The following is a 20,693-nucleotide window of genomic DNA, read 5'->3' as shown; positions in this document are numbered from 1 at the left end:
ATTTGATTTGAAACTATCTCATTGCTATTTGTTTCTCAATAAAATTATGAAAAGAAAAGACCAAACAAACAAAAAAAGAAATAAATAGAAAAAAAGAGACAGATCTTATCTTGTCCTATGAATGCCACCATGTCATGAGCCATAGGGCTTCGGTTGTGACCAGGAGTGCCAGCTTCTGCGGTCCTGCCTGGCTTACACGGCAGGACAAGGTTAGCCTTGAACATCCTCTAGACTCAATTTATAATTTGTGATCACCAACATCCACTTGCTTTGTAATTCAGGCTGGCTTTGCACTCACTTGGTAGCCTAGGCTGGCTGTGATCCTCCTGCCTCAGCCTCCTGAGGGCTGGGATTACAAGTGTGTGCCACCATGCCTGGCAAATCCTCTCCATTTTGATTTTATGGGCATCACCTGAGTTGTAGCCAGGGTATACCCTGCCACATGCTCCTCTTCTCACTCCTCTTCTAAGAGCTTTTGCTTCCCTTCTTGGCCCCTTGCTGTACACTCACATGATTTTTCAAGGGGATGTTTGCTGGCTGAGGCCCCTCTCAGACACTGCATTTGTATCTGCCCTCCGCTTACCAGATGTAACATGTCTCCCTCCATCCAGTGTCTCCAGCCCCGGTTGGGGACCTCGCCTTTCTGTACACACACCAGCTGCTCTTCTTCCCAGGTCACTATAGTCTGAGGAAGAGATAAAGGAAGACAGGGAGGCAGAGTACCCCAAGTGCTTTTCCAGCCTCCATTTGGGGACAGGTGCTCTGCTTCAGCAGGATGCCCCTCCTCCCCTCCTGACAGCCCCCAAATATGGTGACATTTGGGGAGAGCAGGGGAGAAGCAGGGGTGAAGTTGGGGAGAAAGAATGGAGGGTTCAACTTCTGATGCCTCCAGGTGACCCAGAGGGACTTTGGAGGAAAGAGAGATGGGAGCAACTGGCCTCTTTCAAGTCCAAGGATGCTAGGAACGCAGGACCTGGGCATCCCAGGGGATAGCCTGCTGAGCTCAGTTTCCACCGAAGAGGACCACTGCCTCCTGGAAGCTAGGCCACCTGGCAAGTGCCAACATTGGGCCTGGGAATGGGGAGTGAGGGAGGAGCCAACTCTTCAAGAAAGATGGGAATGCATTAGATTGGAGATACATAACTGGATTTTTTTTAGTAATAACTGGACATTTTTAATAAGGAAAGAAATAGCATAGAAGAAAGGTTTCATTGTTCTGAAGGGCTCTAACCTAGTCTGTATTTGGGAACACCACGAGGAGCTGGTTCCTAAGTCCTGAACTGTGTGCTCTTTTGGGTGCATGGGTTTTGTCTGGAATAGGTCATCCCCAAAAGGGTTGAAATTAGGGAAAACGTGGCCACTTTTACAACACAGATGGACCTTGTGGCTGTAATGTACAGAGTGGTGGAAGGTTAAGATTGGGGGACCAACTTGGGTATCCAGTGAGAAAGGTGTTGTAGTGAGAAAGAGCAGGAAGGAATAGATGAGAAACATTTTAAAAAGTGACATTTCACTAGAAAAAAGACAAAAATGCAAATTACATGTAGAAAGCACGTCTAGGAGCTTATTAGAAAAGGAAAAAGAAGTAGATGAACTCAATTTTAATAATATGTTTTATTTAACTTAAAATAGTAAGAAATAGTATTTCAGTATTGTGACCAATATAAACATTTTTGAAATTTTTTTTGGATACTGCTTAAAAATCCAGGCCTGGTATGGTGGCTCATGCTAATAATCCCAGCATTCTGGGAGGCTGAGGCAGGAGAAACACAAGTTTGAGTCCAGCCTGGGCAACTCGGTGACATCCTGTCTTAAAATAGAAAATCAAAAAAGGATTGGAGGTGTAGCTCAGTGTGATGGCTCTGAGTTTAACCACATAAGAAGGGGGAAATATAGGAAGGTAGGCTTGTGCATGCTAAATAAAAGAAGCTGGGTGTAGGGGTGCAGGTTTGTAGCCTCTGGGTTTAATTCCCAGTACTGAAAGGAAAAGAAAGGAAAGAGAGAAGAAATAGAAATAGAAAAATCCAGCTCTACTTTACCTTTGTAGCGCATTTGGACAAGGTACCTGTCACATGTTCAACAGTCATTTGTAATCAGTAGCTACTGTACTGGACAGTGCAAAAAGGTTGTATCAGAAAGATTTCTTAAGGTGGGCTGTGTGTGTGTGTGTGTGTGTGTGTGTGTGTGTGTGTGTGTGTGTTGGGATCACAGAAGTAGGAAAACAAGAGACTTTGCTTATGACTCCTGGTCTAACTGGTTATTGCTATTAACAGAGACAGTAAATACAAAAATGGTTTGTGCAAGAATGTAATGAATTCAAGTTTGACCTTGGGGCACTCAGATGGAAATATTTTGCAGACAGCTGAAAACATCATCCTGGAGCTCAGGAGATGGCTCTGGCTGGAGAAGAAATGTCAAGGGCAGTTTACAGATGACGGCAGAAAGCATGTGTGTAGATTTTTCCGAAGAAGGGTGTACAGACAAGAAAGAGAAGGGTAAGGACAAAAAAAGTGGGTAAAAACTGCAGTTTAAGGAATTAATAACAAAACTACTGTCTGTAACAGGGAGTCAACAAGAACCACATAGAAGTAGGGGAAATGTAGGAAAGTAGGGTTTTGGATGCTAAATAAAAGAAGCTGGGGGTGCAGGTTTGTAACCTCAGTACAGCCTAGAAGGCTGAGGCAGGAGGGACACAAGTTTTAGGCCAGTTTGTGTGATTTAAGCAACTCAATAGGACACTGAAATAAAAAAAATAAAAAGGAGCTGGAGATACAGCACAGTGTGAAGGCCCTGTAATGGAAAAAGGGAGACCGTGGTCACTCACAGCGTCATAGGCTGAGGGCCAGCAAATGTTTGCTGATTGGCCTGGTACAGGCACTCTATTTTTTTTTTCTCTCTTTTGGCTGATGATAAGAGGGGACAGGGAAGAAGTAGGAAGGGGGAGGAGGATGGGGAACCAAGACCCTGTTACTCCAGCCTGGTACCCTAGGGGTGCCATGGCTTTCTGCAGTGGTTCCTTCCCTTGGCTATGGCTGCGAGATCCCTGTGGTTCAGCCACACTGATTGGAGGCACTTTCCCCACCCTCAGGAAAATACCTGGCATTTCCGTCCATCCACGATCCTCAGATCCTCTTCGAACTCAACTCCCACTTCGAATTCCATGACATAGTTGCGAAAGGTGCTGAGGGTCTTCACTACCATGTGGTTGCCCTGGTGCTTGATCTCCTTGTCTGGCTTCAGCAGCAACACTATCTTCCGCAGAGCCACATTGATGTCTGTGGGGGCTGAGTCTTAGCCAGGCTGGGCCAGTCCAGTGTTCCCAAAGCAGCACCTCAGCCTGTCAGTGGTGCCTAGGGCCAGTCTGGCCTGCTCCTAATAAAGCCTCTTCATGAAAATGGATCCCACCCAAGTGTCCCCCAGCATCCACCCTCAGGCCCCCTTCTCAGTGGGACCCTGAAGTGGGGAAAGGGGAGGAAGTGCTGGGAGGGAGGAGGAGTTACTTAGGGCCTGCAGGTAGTCCTCCAGGTTCTTCTGTGAGACAAAGCGGTAGTAGCCCGTGAGGTTGGGAGGCATATTTGGGTGGTCAAGCTGGAGCCCAAGCCTGTAGGCGAATGCAGGAGACTGGGTGTGAGAACGGAAGGGGTGCTATCAGTGGCTGACCAGCCCCCACCACAAAGGTCACTGGCCAGGGCTTTATACAGGGCTAGGGCCTTGCTGCAATAAGAGTCCCTCCTCCCTCCCTGGGATTGGTTTGGGACTTAGCAGAGCCAAGTCTCACCTCTGCTTTTCCTGGGGAAGGAACCCAGAGAAGGTTTGGGGCTGTGAATCATTTAAATGCATGCCTTTCTCAAGGTCCCTTTCAGCCTCAGCTCATTTCGGGAGGACTGGGAGCCCTGAGTGGGGCTGTCTCCCCCACAGGCCATTGTGGCTGGCCTGGCTGTGTAGGGCGAGGATGAGTTCCAGCACATCTTGAGCTCCTGGGGCAGAGTTGGGGTTGCTGAAAGATGCAAGGGAAGGAGCAAGTGGAGACAGCTGCATGGGAATCACGCCGGGAAGACAGCCCTGGAGTTCTTCAGGTGGCTGGCTAAACTGGAGCCCCAAGCTGGCAAGCTGGGCTCAGCCCTAGGTAGTAGTGGAAGGAGGCCATGAGCCTGGCTGTCTGGAAACCTGCTTCAGGTCTGGAGAGGGTGAGGGTCCTGGCTGGCTTTTCTGGAAAATCTTATTCTCTTCCCCTTGGGACCCAGGAGTTCCTGCTCCTGAGTCACCCAGGCACACACTGCCCATACTTAGCAGGTGTGTTCCCACAGGGGTGTGCTAGGACACTAAAATGATGGCACACCCTTTCCCCACCCACCCACTGCTCTTTCAAACTGGAGTGTCTGGTGCCTGGCTTCTGAGGCTACTGGGTTGCTCTACCGTGATTTAAGATAGGGCATCTGGGTAGGGGGCAGTAGGAGGTCAGCCTGACACTCCAGCTGTGTAACCTGTCCTGAAAGACGTGTGTGCCTGGGTGAGAGCACAGCTATGTCACTTGAACTCCAGTGCCAGTGCCCTTCCCGGTCCTGTCCTGACCCTCCAAGCGTTTCCTTTGCCCCCTTGGTCTGGGAACGGAAATGCTGGGATTTCTCCGGTTTAGGGTGAAGGATTTACTTTGCAGTTCCCAGAAGGCACGCAGCAGGGACTTGTGGATGGAATGGGCTGTGAAAAGAGGTTAGTGCAGAGTTGGGGGTAGGTGTCGTGAATGCTGCCCCTCCGGGGCGCCCCCTCAGGTCTCCATTGACGCCTCCCTCTCCCACCCACTGGCTTCGAGCATCTCCCTCTCTGATTGTCCCTCAGTCTCCCGCCCCCTCTATGACTTCCCAGCTTCCTCCTCAGCCCCCGCAGTTCCTCTGCTCCCCCAAATTGCAGTCCCGGGAAAAAACCCTAACACGTTCTCCCGCCCCTGCTCTCGGGTCCCATTGGCTCCCTGGCCCCCTGCAGCACCTGGCGCCCCCAGTTACCCGATTGGCCAGTGGCCTCATCAATCCTCGCCTGGCCGTGCTGACGTCATCCTGCAGTAGCAGGGATGGGGTGGGAGTGAGAGAGAGAGAGAGAGAGAGAGAGAGAGAGAGAGAGAGAGAGGACGCTGGGCTCCAGAGGGCTCAAGAGAAGCAGGTCTTCTCTCAGCCACCAGACCGGCGTCCTCCAGGCCTACCGTATGGACTAGTGCTGGCGGTGGGCTCTTTCTGTTACTGTCCCTGACCTCTCCTCCCGGGGAACCCCTGCATCCTTCTCCTGAGGGCGAATCAGCAGGCTCCAGGTTCCCAGGGGACAGCGGTTGCCAGGTCCAGCCCTGACCCCCTCGCACCATGACCCTCCTGCTGCTGTCCCTCCTGCTGGCCTCTCTGCTCCCACCCGGCTCAGGCAACAAAGGTGAATGCGTGGGGTGAGGGTGCTGGGCGAGGGGGTCAGGGGAGCTGCGTGGGGGTGGGGTGGGTGGAAGGCCCGGGCTTCTGCACCTGACAGGTGGCCCATTCTCCCTACCGCCCTCTTCCCATCCCTTTCCTGATCCCTCTTCCTTCCTAGCTGCCTCCTTTTCAGGGTGTCATCCTGCCCCTGACTCATCTCTACCCATGTGCTCGCTGGTCCTCTCCTCCCAGGTGGTCCCATTCCCGCCCAGGGGTCTCTCTGCCCTGTCTCTTAGTTTCTGGCCCTGGTGGGTATCTCAGGCCTTTAAGGACTTGGCCCAGGGGTCTGCGCACCCTCCTGTCCTGGGTCCCTGCTTTCCCGGGGTGTGTGCACACGAAGCGTGTGTGCAGCGGCAGCCCCGTCTGCTCCTCTCCCTCCCATCCTGGGAGGAAGCTGCAATTCGGAGCACGTCTGTTTTGGCGTGGTCCGCTGCACCCCTACCCGTCTGCCTGCACCGGCTGGGCTGTGGATTAGAGTCGCCTTCTCCGGCAGACAGGAGATGAAATTCGGCTGGGAGAAGCCCCAGGCAGAGGGCTAGAGGGAGGCGCAGCAGGACTGTGGAGTAGGGGCCAGGCAGGTGGGAGGGAGAAAGGTGGGGAAAGCGGGAGTGGGTGTGTGGGGTGCTGTGTGAGTGGGGAGAAGGACCGCTGAACAAGGGGGAGAGGGCAATGAGGCGTGGGTGGGAAGTAAGGGGAGAGGAAAAGGTAAATAAAGGTAGAGGCAGAGCAGGAGGGATGGAAGGAAAAGCAGGAGGAAAGGTGAGAAGATGAGGACAGGAGACGAGTGACAGGGAAGGACACGGGAGACCCGGGCCCAAGAGAGGGGAGCAGGGAGCCCAAGGGGGCTCAGGGAGCAGAAGAGCAGCAGGGCTGGAAGGTGGGCTGTGGAGAAGGTGCCCAGCTCTGCCCCCTCCCTGTCCTAGCCCTCTGCGCTCTTCTCGCCTGGCAGGAGCTTCTGGCTCCTGAGCGTCCTGCCACTTCCTGTACGGCCTGTATGCACCATCTTGTGGCTTTCTCCCAGCCATTAGGGAAGGGGCTGTGGTGGTCATCAGGGAGAGGGAGGCAGGGGCTGGCAAGCAGATGGCAAGGAGCTGCTGGGGTGTGGCCGGGGGGAGAATGGCAGCAGGATTTCTTGCTCACTGTGAGACCCTGAGGATGAGGGTTGGTGACTCAGTTTCCTCCTGCTAGTATGTCCTCTCCCACCTTCGTCCAGCTGATGTGCTGTGGTGAATGGGCTTTGCCTGCTTGTGGGCAGAGGGAGAGAAGGAAGGGAACCCAAGGAGCCCAAGGAGCCCAGTAGGTGATTGGTCCTGGGGACCAGATGCACACTTGAGTTAGCAAAAGTGTGCCAGGAGTGGGGGAGATGGGTTCTGACTAGTCACACCTCCATCCTGACTTGGCTGCTGATTGAAGGGAAGAGGGGTGGTGTGGACTGAAATTGGGGTTAAATCTTGGGTCTGTGTCACAGGTAGGATGAAGAGTGTGGCATTTGGAAGCCTTGAAGAGGACACAGCACTGTGCTCCTTGTGACTGCTCTCCTGGGTGTGGGAGTGGGAGCAGGGAGGGCAGGATTGGCTGTGTTTCTAGGCCAGCTCAATAATCCCTTAGGATGAGGGCTCTGCTGGGTTCCCAGTCTAGAAAACTGAATGATTTAGTGAGCTTTGTCTCAAGATAAATAAAAAGGGCTAGGAATATAGTTCACTGAGAAAGATCTGGGTTTAATCCCCTGTACTGAAGGGGTAATGTCTGCCATTTGGTGTTGGTTCCTGTTCTCAGCTCCTGCCCCTTGCTGTCCCCTCCTTCTATCCTAAATACCCTTCCTTCTTTCCTTTCACTTCTTCATTTGCTGTAGAAGTGTGAAGTGAAATGGGGTGGGGGTGCCGAGGAGATAGCTCACCTGCCTGGCAGACACAAGGTCCTGAGTTCCATTCCTGGTAAAGAAAAGAAATAGGGTGGAAGAGAGGATAAATGGTCAGGATCTCAGGAAACTTCTAAATTTTTACTCTGTCCTGTGCTGATCCCTTTTCTTCCCAGGGCCTTTGGGGGCTCACACTACTCCCAGAGTTCCCAGTGTCCATTCCCTAGAAAGTGAAGTCCCTGAGGATTCTTCACCTGAGCTGGGTGTGGTGCACACACCTGTAAACCTGCTGTTCTGGGAGGATGAGACTGGAGGATCCCAAGTTTGAGCCCAGCCTAGAAAACTGAATGATTTAGTGAGCCTTGTCTCAAGATAAATAAAAAGGGGTAGGACTATAGTTCACTGAGAAAGACCTGGGTTTAATCTCCTGTACTGAAGGGGTAAGGAGATTCTTTATCCCTAACCATGGTTCCTAGGGCAGATAGTGTCCCTGTTCTCCAGGGTGGGACAGTTGCCATGGAAACTGTCCTGTTAAAGGATAAGGTGGTGGCTTCCCACAGACCTCTGGACTCCTTCTGTGCTGGTTTCTTGTCCTCATCACCTGCAAGGTGCTCTGGCAGGGACTGAGGTGTCTGGGTCGACAAGGGTTGTCTTGGGAGTGGGGGTTCCACTCACAGGTGCTTTTCCTCCTCCCTCTGGGGTGCGGTCACAGCCAACAAGCACAAGCCATGGATCGAGGCAGAGTACCAGGGCATTGTCATGGAGAATGACAACACTGTCCTGCTGAACCCCCCACTCTTCGCCTTGGACAAGGATGCCCCCCTGCGCTATGCAGGTAATTGGGGCTGGGAAGGGTGGGGGGCAGAGGCAAAGGAGCAGGAGCAGGAAGGAAGTAGGGGGACCCTGGCAGGCATGAGGCTGAACATGTTCTGATTTTGTGTGTGTGTGTGTGTGTGTGTGTGTGTGTGTGTGTGTGTGTGTAACTGGGGATTGAACTCAGGCCCTTGTGCTTGCCAGGCAAGCGCTTATTCTACTGAGCCATCTCCCCAGCCCCAATGTTCTGAATTTGCCAGACCTCAAGGCTGGTGGCTTCCAGAGGCTGCTGCTCAGGGAAGCTGGATGGAGTGATTGGAGATGTACATCCAATCACTGATGCTTTCAAGGTTGCAAGAGAAGAAGTAGAGAGGTGGAGCTGCCCCTGGGAGGCGTAGTGCCCAGGGGAGGGAAGGGGCAGCCATGGCTGGACAGGAGCCTCTTGCCTTCCCTTCCTCCTCCTTTTCTCCTCACCAGGTGAGATCTGCGGCTTCCGGCTCCATGGGTCTGGGGTGCCCTTTGAGGCTGTAATCTTGGACAAGGCAACAGGAGAGGGGCTGATCCGGGCCAAGGAGCCAGTGGACTGCGAGGCCCAGAAGGAGCACACCTTCACCATCCAGGCCTATGACTGTGGCGAGGGCCCTGATGGGGCCAACACCAAGAAGTCCCACAAGTGAGGAAGGCCTGTCCCCTGCCTGGTTGGCCTGGCATCCTCCTTCTTGCTCCTGCACCCCTCAACACGCTCTGTCCATGCCTCACTGACTGTCTACCCCATGCTGCTATTGAGAGGGTTTAGGGACCTTCAGTCAGGGTGGCCAGCAGGACATAGAATTCAGTAGAGTTTAGTCCTGGCTTTGCCGTCACAACTTTGGACAATTTATATAGCCCTTTCTGGACCTGGTCTTCCTTGAATGGAAAGGTTGCTGGGAAGATTGATGATGATGATGATGATGATGATGATGATGATGATGATGATGATGATGATGATTTTGTGGTGCTGAGGGTTGAACCCAGGGTCTGATGCATACTAAACAAGTGCTGTACCATTGAGCTACACCCCCAGCCCTACTGGGAACAGTTCGTGTAACAGTGCCTGCCTCGTGGCAAAGGGCTTAACACACATGGGAGTCATGGCAATAAGGAGGACAACAAGGACTCAGCACACTCAGCACACATCCAGGTCCCTTTCAACTGCCCGAGCCAGGGAATTTACAGAGCGTAGCATGTTCATGGTCATCCTCACACACACACGCGCGCGCACACACACACACACACACACACACACTTCTAGATGGGATGAGCACAGGATAGTTATAGCACAAGGAAGCCTGGGTCCAGACATCTACATCTGACCAGGCTTACTTCTCACCTCAGCAGAGCAGTCAGGATTGCTAGGCACCAAGAGGCGTTGGCCATAGCACACTCTTTGTGACTCAGTTACCCATTTGGAGATAGGACCTTTGCCTCTGGGCACTGGGCGCCTGGATCCTGGCCAGGAGTAGAGCTCAGCATGATATGTCTCGGCCCACCTCTGCTTGCCCAGGAAGGTGTGTGAGCGGGTAGAGGCCGCGGCTGAGCCACACGTGCAGGGAGCGCAGCCCCTGCTCACTCATACTGCTCAGAGCGACCATGGTCTGAGTTACAGGGTTTGGACTAGTGCTGCTTCCTCGGGGCAGGTTTTCATTGGTTTTTACACTGCGTCTCTTGTGATTCTCCCATTGTATCTGGCCTGATGTGTTTTGTCACGTCCTCAGGTTGGCCCCTGACTTTCTGTGCCATGGCTATCATCAGAGTCCACTCAGGCACCTCCTAGGGCATGTTCCTTTTCCCTTCATCAGTGCCCCATTCTTGGGCCTGCTCATTATGGGGCTGGTCTCTGGCATGGCTTTGGTATAGGCTGGTGCCCTGTGTTGGTGACGAGCAAACTAGTGGGTAGATGGGCTCCCTCGTGCTCTGCCTCCCTGTTTAGATGCCCACCCATGCCTCTCCCTGGGTGAAAGGCTGGCTAATGCGTCCTTGTCTGTCCCCCTGCTCTGATTCATACAGGGCCACCGTGCATGTGCGGGTCAATGACGTAAATGAGTTTGCCCCAGTGTTTGTGGAGCGACTGTACCGTGCTGCAGTGACTGAGGGGAAGCTCTATGATCGCATCCTGCGGGTGGAAGCCATTGATGGTGACTGCTCCCCCCAGTACAGCCAGATCTGCTACTATGAGATCCTCACGCCCAACACCCCCTTCCTCATTGACAACGATGGTGAGTCTACTCCCAGGCCCCCCGCTGCCGAGTCCTGTGCACCCACAGCCTTTAGGACAGTGTTCTTCCTTTCTCCTGCCCCTCAAGCCCTCTTGTCACCCTCCGTTCCTGATGTGCAACCGTTTTCTCCCAGACACGTTCCCTGCTTCCTGCCACCTAATCTACCTGTTGCCCAACTGTATCAAATCCTCCCTTTGCCTGCTGGGCTTTTGCTAGTGAACCTGACCTGTCCCTGCTGCCTCATTCCCACCCCAGGGAACATCGAGAATACAGAGAAGCTGCAGTACAGCGGTGAGAAGCTCTACAAGTTCACAGTGACAGCATACGACTGTGGGAAGAAGCGGGCAGCAGATGATGCTGAGGTAGAGATCCAGGTGAAGCCCACGTGTAAACCCAGCTGGCAAGGTGAGGAGCTCTGCCCCGTGAATCTTATGAATCGTCTTTCACCTTGGCTTCCCTCTCTGTTCTCTGTGACAGTCACGGGGCTTGGCTAAGGGTTGGGGATATTTGTGGGCAGGCTTCTAGCTCAGCCAGGCCATTTTCTCAGTGTCGCTGACTGGGAGTCAGGAGGAGGAGGAGGATGGATGGCTGAGGCTGCTTACCTTCTCTCTGCACTGCCCTTTTTGTCTCCCATTGCAGGCTGGAACAAAAGGATCGAATATGCTCCAGGTGCAGGAAGCTTGGCTTTGTTCCCTGGTATCCGCCTGGAGACTTGTGATGAACCGCTCTGGAACATTCAGGCCACCATAGAGCTGCAGACCAGCCACGTGGCCAAGGGCTGTGACCGAGATAACTACTCAGAGCGGGCCCTGCGGAAGCTCTGTGGTGCGTGTGCCCCTCCTCCCAACACTTCCCCAGGCCAGGTCCTCGCCAAACACTCTCTCCCCTTTCCTGAGAATCTGCCTTCCACCTCTTCTGGTTCTGGGCTGGAATGTGTATCAGCAGAGGTTGTGGCCCAAAAGGCAGGTAGATATATGTGTGGCAAAGATGCATAATCCTTGCTTGAGTCATTAGATAGATGAGGGGACAGTAGTAGGAAGAGTAGAAGAGTTGGCTAATGGGTTAACTGGTCGGGAGTTCCTCAGTGAGAAGTGTGTCTCTTGTGTCTCTGAAAAGCAAAGGGGAGTGAGGCTAGCTGTAGGAAATCTTAGCCCTGCACTCTCTTCCTGCCTCCTCCCTATCCCTCCGCTGTGCCTCTCAACACTAACACTTGTGTCTCTTGGGCCCCCACAGGTGCGGCCACAGGAGAGGTGGACCTGCTGCCCATGCCAGGACCCAATGCCAATTGGACAGCAGGGCTTTCGGTGCACTACAGCCAAGATAGCAGCCTTATCTACTGGTTCAATGGCACCCAGGCTGTGCAGGTGCCCCTGGGAGGCACAGCTGGGCTGGGCTCTGGACCCCAGGACAGCCTCAGTGACCACTTCACCCTATCCTTCTGGATGAAGCATGGTACAACTCCCAGTAAGAAGGAGGGCAAGAAAGAAGAGGAAACTATCGTGTGTAACACAGTCCAGAATGGTGAGCCTTCCTCAGTGTGCTTGTCTGTGAGTGCGAAGCTGGTTTCTTGTCCTGCATCTGTCATGCCCAGCGGACAGGTCATTTCCCCTCTCTTCATTTGTGAATTGCAAATGCAACTTCTTTCCCTCTCTCCTTCCCTCTCTCCTTCCCTCTCTCCTTCCCTCCTCCTTTCCTCTTCCTTCCTTTCTTCCTTCCTTCCTTCCTTCCTTCCTTCCTTCCTTCCTTCCTTCAAGAGGGTCTTGTTAAGTTGCTTAGGCTAACCATGAGCTTGCCATTCTCTTGCCTCAGCCTCCCAAGTAGCTGAGGTTACAAGCCTGCATCACCACAACTGGATCAGTACTAGTCCTCATACTCTTTGACCTTTTAGGACTTATCCCCAACATGACATATTGGAATCCTGCCTTTAGTACAGTAGGATTTCTCTCTATCATTTTCATTCTCATTATTAGCTATCCATTCAATCCTCCTGCATCCCACCTGATAGTGGGTTGCCCCATCTGTGCTCCTATGAGAGCCCCTCCACTGCAGTGGAAGATTCTGGGTCACCGTGAGCCTGTTTCTTTCTCTTCCATCACTAGCCCATCCTCCTCCTCTAAGGGCTAATTGCCCTCTCTCCAAGTACCCATCTTCCCTCCAGGGAGGGCTCAGCCTTGACCTGCTCTTTTATTTCCAGCCAATTCTCTGCCCTCATTTATCTTGACCTGAAAAGGGTTGTCACCCATGATGTGTGTATGAACCAGAGGACCAGGCGGGTCAGTGTTCCCTGTCGGTCAACCGGAGCCCAAAAAGCCCTAGTTATACTTGGACTGGGGTGTGTGTGTGTGTGTGTGTGTGCGCGCGCGCGTGTGTATGAGAGAGAGAGAGAGAGAGAGAGAGAGAGAGAGAGAGAGAGAGAGAAGGAAATGCAAACACAAGAAACAGATTGAGAGAATTCCTGCTCTTAACCCTACCGGCTTTGACTCCCACTCTCCCCACTGCTGTTTGGAGTTTGTTCTTGCCTCAGGCTTGTGCCTGACCCTGTCCCTATCGTGTCCCCTCAGAGGATGGCTTCTCTCACTACTCACTGACCGTCCATGGCTGCAGAATTTCTTTTCTCTACTGGCCCCTGCTTGAGAGTGCCCGCCCTGTCAAGTTCCTCTGGAAGCTGGAACAGGTGAGCTGACTTGGGGCTTGGGGCTGGGTGGGTGTAAACAGCTGAGAGGGCTCCAGGGCAGGGCTCAGCATTTCCTGGGCTGTCTCTTGCCCTCCTTCCTCTTTACTCTCAGTCCCAACCCCTGAGCTCCAACATCTCTCATGTCTCCTTCCAAGGATTGGACCTTAGAGAAGTCTTCTGGAATTAAATAGCAATAGACAAGTAGTTCCCGCCGACCCCAAGCCCATCCCACCATCCCCTCCCCCCATGTTTTGTTTCATCTCCTTCTTATCTAGAATTCTGTTAGTGTTCCTGACTCTTAGAATTGTAACCACGAAATAAGTGAGGGTGAGCTGCACAGATGGGGTTTGCTGTCAGGGAGCTTGCTATGCATGAAATCTTGGTTAATATGTCTAAGCTTCAGGGGTATAAAAAAAACATTAAATAGGGATAAAAAGAATTCAATATCCCAGGGTTGCTGTAGGATTAAATGAGATAGTAGAACTTTATAGACAGAAAAGCACTTTACACAGTAAACCCCTAACTTAGGAGTGGGTTTGGTTCCTGGAGAATGTTCCTAAGTCGAATTTGTTCACAAGTCCGACTACCCCTTTGACATAAATATACAATGTAAAGCATAAAAAACCACACCCACACACCCACACAAACACACACACAAATGCTATAAATAAACTTTTTACCTGGAAACACACAAGTTACTCCCACAACTTGTACAGAATGCTTGTAGTGCGAGGGCCGTTTGTATCTGTGACAGTTTACAATTTGAAGGTTGAAAGTTGTAAGCTTACTGTACATGTTAGTTGTCACTATTTCTGTCCATAATTATAAAGGATAAATAAAAAGAGACAAAAAATTTAGGTTCTTTCTTGAGCCAACAGTGATGGCCTCTTTTCTTTCTTTCTTTTTCTTTTTTTGGTGGTATTGGGGATTGAACTCAATTCTTTTGCACTGTCTACATCCCCAGCCACTTGTAATTTTTAGACAGGGTCTCACGAGTTGCTTAATTATCTGGGCTGGGCTCAAGCCTGCGATCCGATGCTGTCCCAAGCCATCTGGGGCTACTGTTAGTGCCGCACGCGCCTGGCTCAGCAGCACTTTCTTTGTTCAAGCTTTCGGCTCACAAGGAGTAGGGAGGACTGATTTCAGGCTTTACCTTGTAATCCCCTTGCAAGTCCTGGTAGTGGCTGAAAAACACAAACAAAAGGCAAAGACTGGAAGAGAAAGAGAAACTAAGGACTTAAAAAACCAAAGTGGGGGGCCTGGCCCTAGCTCAGTTTAGGTGGTGACCTGGCGCGGCGGTGTCCACGCCGGGCTGTGGAGTGCAAGGTCGCCGGTTCGCGCCCCCGTCCGGACTCTTTCTCTGGGGCTGGTGAGATGGCTCAGTGGTCTAAAGCACCTACTTAGAACAAGCTTAGCAAAGCACAGGGACCGTGGTTCGATCCCCCAGCACCACATGCCAGCGAGCCCTGCCCCTAGGTGGGCTGAGCTGGCCACACACACACACACACACACACACACACACACACACACAATAAATAAATAAACTTTAAACAAAAACAAAAACAACCCAAAGTGGACCTTAGTGGGCTGTCCTGTAAGGAGAACCTGCCGCTTTGTCCCATGTTACTAATATTGTTCACATTGCCTGTTTGATTTCTCTTTAACTTACTTTCAGTTTATTAAACAGAAAATCTAGTAAATTCCAGTTAAATTCCTGTCATTCTGTTAGGTTCTGGTGATACAAAGGAATATTACATAGAACAAAATCTTCGTGTTCACTGAGCTTATGTTTTAGTCGGGGAGATTGTGTGTGTGTGTGTGTGTGTGTGTACGGGCATGCATGCTGGGGAATCACAAGGCATTTGGCATGTCAGGCTGTATTACTGAACTACATTACTGATCCTTAAAGGAACAAATTTTAAAAAGCTAAACAGGGCTGGGGAGTGTAACTCAGGGTTGAACTGGAGCTTCACATGCCAAGCACCAAACAACCCAATGTTAAATGTACAGAGTGGGAATGGGCAACAAAGGACTGGAGTTGACCATGGGGAAGGTAAGAAGAGAGCAACTCGACTCAGATGGGAAGGCCAGGGAAGGGCTGACTGAGGTGAAATTTCAGCTTCATCCCAGAAGATAAACAGGTACCAGCTGACAGTGAGAAGAGAGGGGGAAGCGTCCCTGGCAGCGGGAACAGCAGATATAAAGGCTCTGAGGCAGGAAAGAAGGCCAGTGAAGCAGGGGACAGAGCGGAAAGGCTGGAGATGAAGTTGGGGAGGTCAGTGATTGGGCACAGACTGGACTTTTGTCAGCTGAAGTTAGGGAGATGAGAAGCCTTTTTTTCTTGGGAGGGTTTAAAGCTGAGGTGTAAGCTGATCAGATTTAATCAAGACTCCATTGACAACTAAGGGAGAACTATGGTAAAGTCAGAGGAGTGGAAGTGAACAGACAGGACTGCTGTCAGAGTGCTCAGGAAAGGGGCTGGGGACTTGACTGGTGTGTGTGGCTGTGGAGATGGAGAGACTTGCACAGGAATCCACAGCTTCCGGGGCTCTTGGGGACCGGGATTGACAGCACCAGCTTGTGGGTTGGAGTTGGAGGGGGAGGGGAAGAGGGTACCAGCTACTTGAACAACTGGATGGATGGCAGCACCCATCATACTCTGAGTAAACTGGGGCCAAGGGAGAGGGGTATTGCAAGACATCTGAGCGGAAACCAGGTGTTCAGAGGAGAGTTCTGGGCTAGAAAAGGAGATTTTTGGAATTACCAGCATAGATATGTAATCTGAGCCTATGGGAACAGATGAGGTAACCTGAGGAAGGCAGTGAGGAGAAGGGAAGAGGGCCTAGGTTTGAATCCTGAGCGAAGTTGATAAAGTTGGTTCTCTGTGCCCACCTTTTCCGGTTTCCACCCCCAACTGGCTGACCCTAGGAGATTCTGCAAAGGGAAGGAACATTTGTTTCAATGGTTCCCATTGAGTAGCAACTGCTCCAGCAATTCCAGTATGAGACATACGTACTTAAGTATTTTTGGAGAAATTTGTCCACAACATAGTTTTATGCTTATAGTGCTTTTGTATTTTTGTAATGGGGTCTTGCTATGGCCTTGTGCCCCTGAGATCCAGAGACCCCTCCTTGCCTCCACCTTTCGCGTAGGTCGGCTCACAGGCTTGCACACTGTGGTGCCCAACTCTGTTTATAGTTTTAAAAGTTTACCCAACTAGTGGAATTTTCCACACTAAGTTGGTTGTCCAGTAGACTTTGGACAGGAATGTTGTTTCTTCATTGGAGCTTGGTAGAAGTGGGAATATGCAGGGCTATCAGGTCTCCTAGGAGATGGGGCTATGCTTGGGGTTAGTTCTCTAAGAGGGAGTAACTGAGAATTTCTCATCCACATCCTGCTCCTCAAGGTCTGTGATGAAGAGTGGCATCATTATGCGCTGAACCTGGAGTTTCCCACAGTCACACTGTATGCTGATGGCATCTCCTTCGACCCTGCTCTCATCCACGACAATGGCCTCATCCACCCACCCCGGAGGGAGCCTGCACTCATGATTGGGGCCTGTTGGATGGGTAGGTTCCCCACCTTTTAGCCGAGATGGGAAGTTTCAGGGTAGTGAGAGGAGAGAGGCTGGTAAGGAGTGTGGGAGCACAAGTCCCTGCAGTTGGGTGGGTTGCTCTGAACCATGTCACTGGGGCCTCCCATGTCTTTACCACCATCTGACATGGTGGAATTCCCTTCTCAGGTGTCCACTGAATCTTACTTCCTCCAACTTCAAGCAGTTTCCACTTTGTTCTGACAAAGTGATGTAGATTTCCATAGCCCACTTCCCTCACGGGGGACTGTGATCCTTGAAAGTGTCATCAGCCTTCCCACTTTTAGGCATTTCTTACATATTTGTCCCCTGGGAGTGCATGCATGTGCCTCTCTGGCCAGGCCCTCATGTATCCCCTGCAACATATTTGGGGGAGTGTCTGTAACAGAGACCTGGAAATTTGGGGTACAACAAAAATAAGGTTGGGACTCAGCTGAGAGGTTGCCAGTCCTAGTGGGTGTGAGGACTTCTCATTCCCTCTTGCCTATCCATTCCTTCACCCTGAGATCATTGCCATTGTTTTTGTCCTTAGAAGAGAAGAACAAAGAGAAGGAAAAGGGAGGAGACAACAGTACAGACCCCACCCAAGGTACTCTGTGTGTAATGACTGGAGACCCCAGAGTGCTCGTCCTGACTTTCTGATCTGTATGCTCTTCCCCAAATGTCACCCAGCCTCTCTAGTTACTACTTCACAGGCCACCAGGAGGCAGAGCTGCCTAGAATTTCAGCCAGGCAGGGTCTGTGTGTTGCAGCAAGACTGGATAGTAGGTGTTGTTTCTTGCCCACAGAACGCAGGAAGGGGCTTCTCTTGCCCGCTTTCCATGTAGAAAGGAGGTGGCAGGAGGCAGACATGCAGGAGGGGAAGATCTGGGCATCTTCAAAGCTCACACACATTACCTGGTCTCCCTGTATGTCACTGTAGAGAACACTTTTCCTCAGTCTCTTCTTTTCCTTGTGGTTTCTCCTGCCCTTCTACCTTGTATCTTTCCTCTCTCTCTCCTCCTGTTACTTCTGTTTTCCACCTTTCTTCTCCCTGCCTTTATCTTCTCTTCTGCACCTCCTTTTCTCTTTGGAAGCTCTGGGCTGGGACCCGCAGCCTTGCACATGCTAGGCCAGCACTTTGCCCCTGAGCTGCAGCCCAGTCTGTCTTGTCCCACCTCCCTCCCATCTCTAGCACATCCATTATCTTTACTTCTCTCTGGCATCTAGCCTCTTCCTTTACAAATTTTTCCTTATTTATCAGTCTGCTGTTTCTTTCCCCTTGTCTCAGCCCCTCCCCCAACACCTCCCCTTCTCCTCTTTCTTTCCTCCTTTCACCACCCGGCCTGTCCCTGTGTTCCTGCCCTAGGAGACCCCTTGCCGATCCACCACTACTTCCATGGCTACCTGGCTGGTTTCAGCGTGCGCTCAGGTCGCCTGGAGAGCCGCGAGGTCATCGAGTGCCTCTATGCATGTCGGGAGGGGCTGGACTATAGGGATTTCGAGAGCCTGGGCAAAGGCATGAAGGTATAGACCCTCCCCGAGTCCTCTCCATCCCAGCATGGCCCCTGCCCCTCCCCGCCCCATCTCTCCACCTGTGCTTCTTCCACCCTTGCCTCCTGGTCCCGCTCTCAGCTGTGTCTGTGTCTGGGGCCCAGGTCCACGTGAACCCCTCGCAGTCCCTGCTCACCCTGGAGGGGGATGATGTGGAGACCTTCAACCATGCCCTGCAGCATGTGGCTTACATGAACACTCTGCGCTTTGCCACGCCCGGCGTCAGGCCCCTGCGCCTCACCACTGCCGTCAAGTGAGTGCGGGGTGGGGGAGGGCAGTCAGAGCAGGCCAGTGTCTTACGGGTTGGCCTAATACGTTACCTAGAAATAGCCTTACCTCCCACGTTTTGTCTCTCTCTCTGAGCCCCCAGAGAGGACAGTTGACCTGCTGAAGGTCACATAGTAATGTTGGGAGAAGTGCCAGACTACCCCAGGAGCAATTCATTTTTTTTTTTTTTTTTTTAATGTATATGGTACAGGGTCTCACTATGCAGCTCAGACTTGTAGTGATCCTTCTCTTTTCAGCATTTCCAGTGCTGGGATTGGGGTTGGGGATTGGGGTTGCCTGGCAAGCGCAAGGTCCTGAGTTCAATCCCTGGTACTGCAAAAAAAAAAAAAAAAAAAAAAAAGTGTGATCATCCACATGGACTAGATCGCTGGCTCAGCACACCCGGGGGCAGGGCCAGCACAGCTTGTACTGGGGATCGAACCCTGGTCTCTGCACTTGCCTAAGCAGGTGCTTAGTCTGCTGAACTATCTTGCCAGCCCAATCTCACGGTTTTAACAGTCCCTTTGCTAATATGTAAAGTGGGACAGAGAGACCAGGAGCTGGGGGACCTGATGTTAATCTGGTTTAACACTGATTGGCTGGATGACCTTGGGCAGAGAACAAACTCTGGTTGACTTTGTCTGTTCTAATCTTGCTTCGCTAAGACCCTGCAAGGCAGATAAATGTGAGGATCCAAGTTTAGGGGTTGGTAACCTATGGTCTGAGGCTTACTGTCTGCTTCGTAAGCACACTTTTATTGGAACACGACTTGGCTCAAGGGCTGGAGCACAGGGTGTATATGGACCAAGAAGACAAGGTTATACACTGTCCTGCTCCTTTATGGAAAAAGTTTGCTTTTCTCTGAATTCCAAGTGAATGGTTTTGAATTCTTTAAAAGAAAGATTCTAGGGGCAGGGGAGATGGCTCAGTAGGATAAGCACTTGACACAAACACAAGGATCTGAGTTCAATCCCCAGTTCCAAAAAAAAAAAAAAAGGAAGATTCTAGATTATTTCAAGGCTTGAGCATTCATTAGTACTTAAGAATACAGATTGTGGGCTGGGTAGATAGCTCAGTAGAATAAGCACTTGCCTGGCAAGCGTAACAGCCTGAGTTCAATGCCCAGTTCTGCAAAAACAAAAAACAAATAAGAATACAGATTAAGAGTCAATGAGAGCATAGATAACAAAGACTCTGTTACTAGTTTTTAAAATACAATTGGAAAATGAGACATAATAATAGATTCTAACCATTGGAATCATTATGAGAACTAAGTGATATAATCCAGATCAAATGCTTACCAGAATCCAGGTGTGGTGACACATTCCTACAGTCCCAGTGCTCAGGAGGCTTGAGGCAGGAGGATTGATGTGAGTTTGGGGCCAGCCTGAATTTTGTAGTGAGACCCTGTCAAAACAAAACAAAAAGACAACAATAACAACAAAACCCTACCAGAACACCTAGTCTGTAAAGATTGATTGTTCTTGTCAGAAAGGATTTTCACCCCTCATGGTACATGGGCCCATGTTTTGAAGATGCTGTCATCAAGCGGGTTCATTACATGATCTGGAAGTCAGGATTCCTGCGTTCTTCCCACTCTGCCTCAGTTTCTCCAGCTATCTGAAAGTGTATGTCTCTGACTTGTCCTGAGGGTTCTAAGCGCCCTGGCTAGTAGGCCTGGTTATCGGGCCTCACACCTGGGGTGGTGGAAGGCGCAGGCTTTGAGAGTTGGGCCATTGGTCCCTGGTGCCTGGTCTTGGTGCAGAGCTGAAGGGCATGGCCATTGACATCATGCAGGCCCAGAGCTGAGCTGAATGGGCTCTCACCATGCCTTTGTGAGGACTCTAGCTGTTATAGAGTTACCACCCAGTCCCTGAGGGTTCCATCCCTCAGAGGCCAGGGAATCATTGACACTGAATCAGTGTCCTCAGGATCCACATCAGAAGGGAGAGCCCTGGTTCTGCCCAGTGTGGAGCTCAGCAGGAGGAGTCTTCATAGGGAAAGAGTTGACCTCCTCTGTTACTGGCTCAACTGCACTCCTCCTGCTTCTTTCAGGCTTAGATGGAGCCTTGCATATGCTTCCACATCCCAGGGTGTGGATCCCGTTGTTGGTCCTTTGGAAGAGGGAAGGAGCCTTGATATTTTCTCATGTGGTTAAGAAAGATAGATTTGTTTTTCCATGTCTAGGCCTCCCTTATGGTTAGTGTCATCTTAATGCTTCCTGAGAGTGTGGGGCAGAATATATATATATATA

The 20,693-nt window shown here is 51.3% G+C and overlaps 2 protein-coding genes across 3 annotated transcripts in view; one reads left to right on the top strand and one right to left on the bottom strand.

Moving 5' to 3' along the window:
* Rbp5 (retinol binding protein 5) overlaps positions 1-3,655 on the bottom strand; it is a 5,417-nt gene extending 1,762 nt beyond the window's left edge. Inside the window, exons 1-3 of the mRNA XM_004643513.2 lie at positions 3,501-3,655; positions 3,097-3,275; positions 584-685 (exon numbers count right to left, since the gene is read on the bottom strand). Of these exons, the coding sequence (XP_004643570.1) occupies positions 584-685; positions 3,097-3,275; positions 3,501-3,573 (354 nt within the window). The 5' untranslated portion in view covers positions 3,574-3,655. The remainder of the gene's footprint in view (positions 1-583; positions 686-3,096; positions 3,276-3,500) is intronic.
* Positions 3,656-5,157: 1,502 nt separating this feature from the next.
* The window catches only part of Clstn3 (calsyntenin 3), a 30,578-nt gene continuing 15,042 nt past the window's right edge, over positions 5,158-20,693 (top strand). Inside the window, exons 1-12 of one of the 2 annotated variants that reach the window (XM_004643512.2) lie at positions 5,158-5,412; positions 8,018-8,140; positions 8,596-8,791; positions 10,165-10,373; positions 10,629-10,778; positions 11,013-11,198; positions 11,607-11,894; positions 12,935-13,047; positions 16,454-16,616; positions 17,172-17,228; positions 17,988-18,145; positions 18,277-18,425. In XM_004643512.2, the coding sequence (XP_004643569.1) occupies positions 5,349-5,412; positions 8,018-8,140; positions 8,596-8,791; positions 10,165-10,373; positions 10,629-10,778; positions 11,013-11,198; positions 11,607-11,894; positions 12,935-13,047; positions 16,454-16,616; positions 17,172-17,228; positions 17,988-18,145; positions 18,277-18,425 (1,856 nt within the window). In that variant the 5' untranslated portion in view covers positions 5,158-5,348. Of the gene's footprint in view, positions 5,413-7,535; positions 7,569-8,017; positions 8,141-8,595; positions 8,792-10,164; positions 10,374-10,628; positions 10,779-11,012; positions 11,199-11,606; positions 11,895-12,934; positions 13,048-16,453; positions 16,617-17,171; positions 17,229-17,987; positions 18,146-18,276; positions 18,426-20,693 lie in introns of those variants that run through there. The other variant, XM_023703767.1, reaches the window with a different exon arrangement.

This window comes from Octodon degus, unplaced genomic scaffold (genome assembly GCF_000260255.1).
Source record: "Octodon degus isolate 3935 unplaced genomic scaffold, OctDeg1.0 scaffold00178, whole genome shotgun sequence".
NCBI classification, from domain to species: Eukaryota; Metazoa; Chordata; class Mammalia; order Rodentia; family Octodontidae; genus Octodon; species Octodon degus.
The sequence above is the reverse complement of the archived record's forward strand: the minus strand, read 5'-3'. Positions and strand labels throughout refer to the sequence as shown.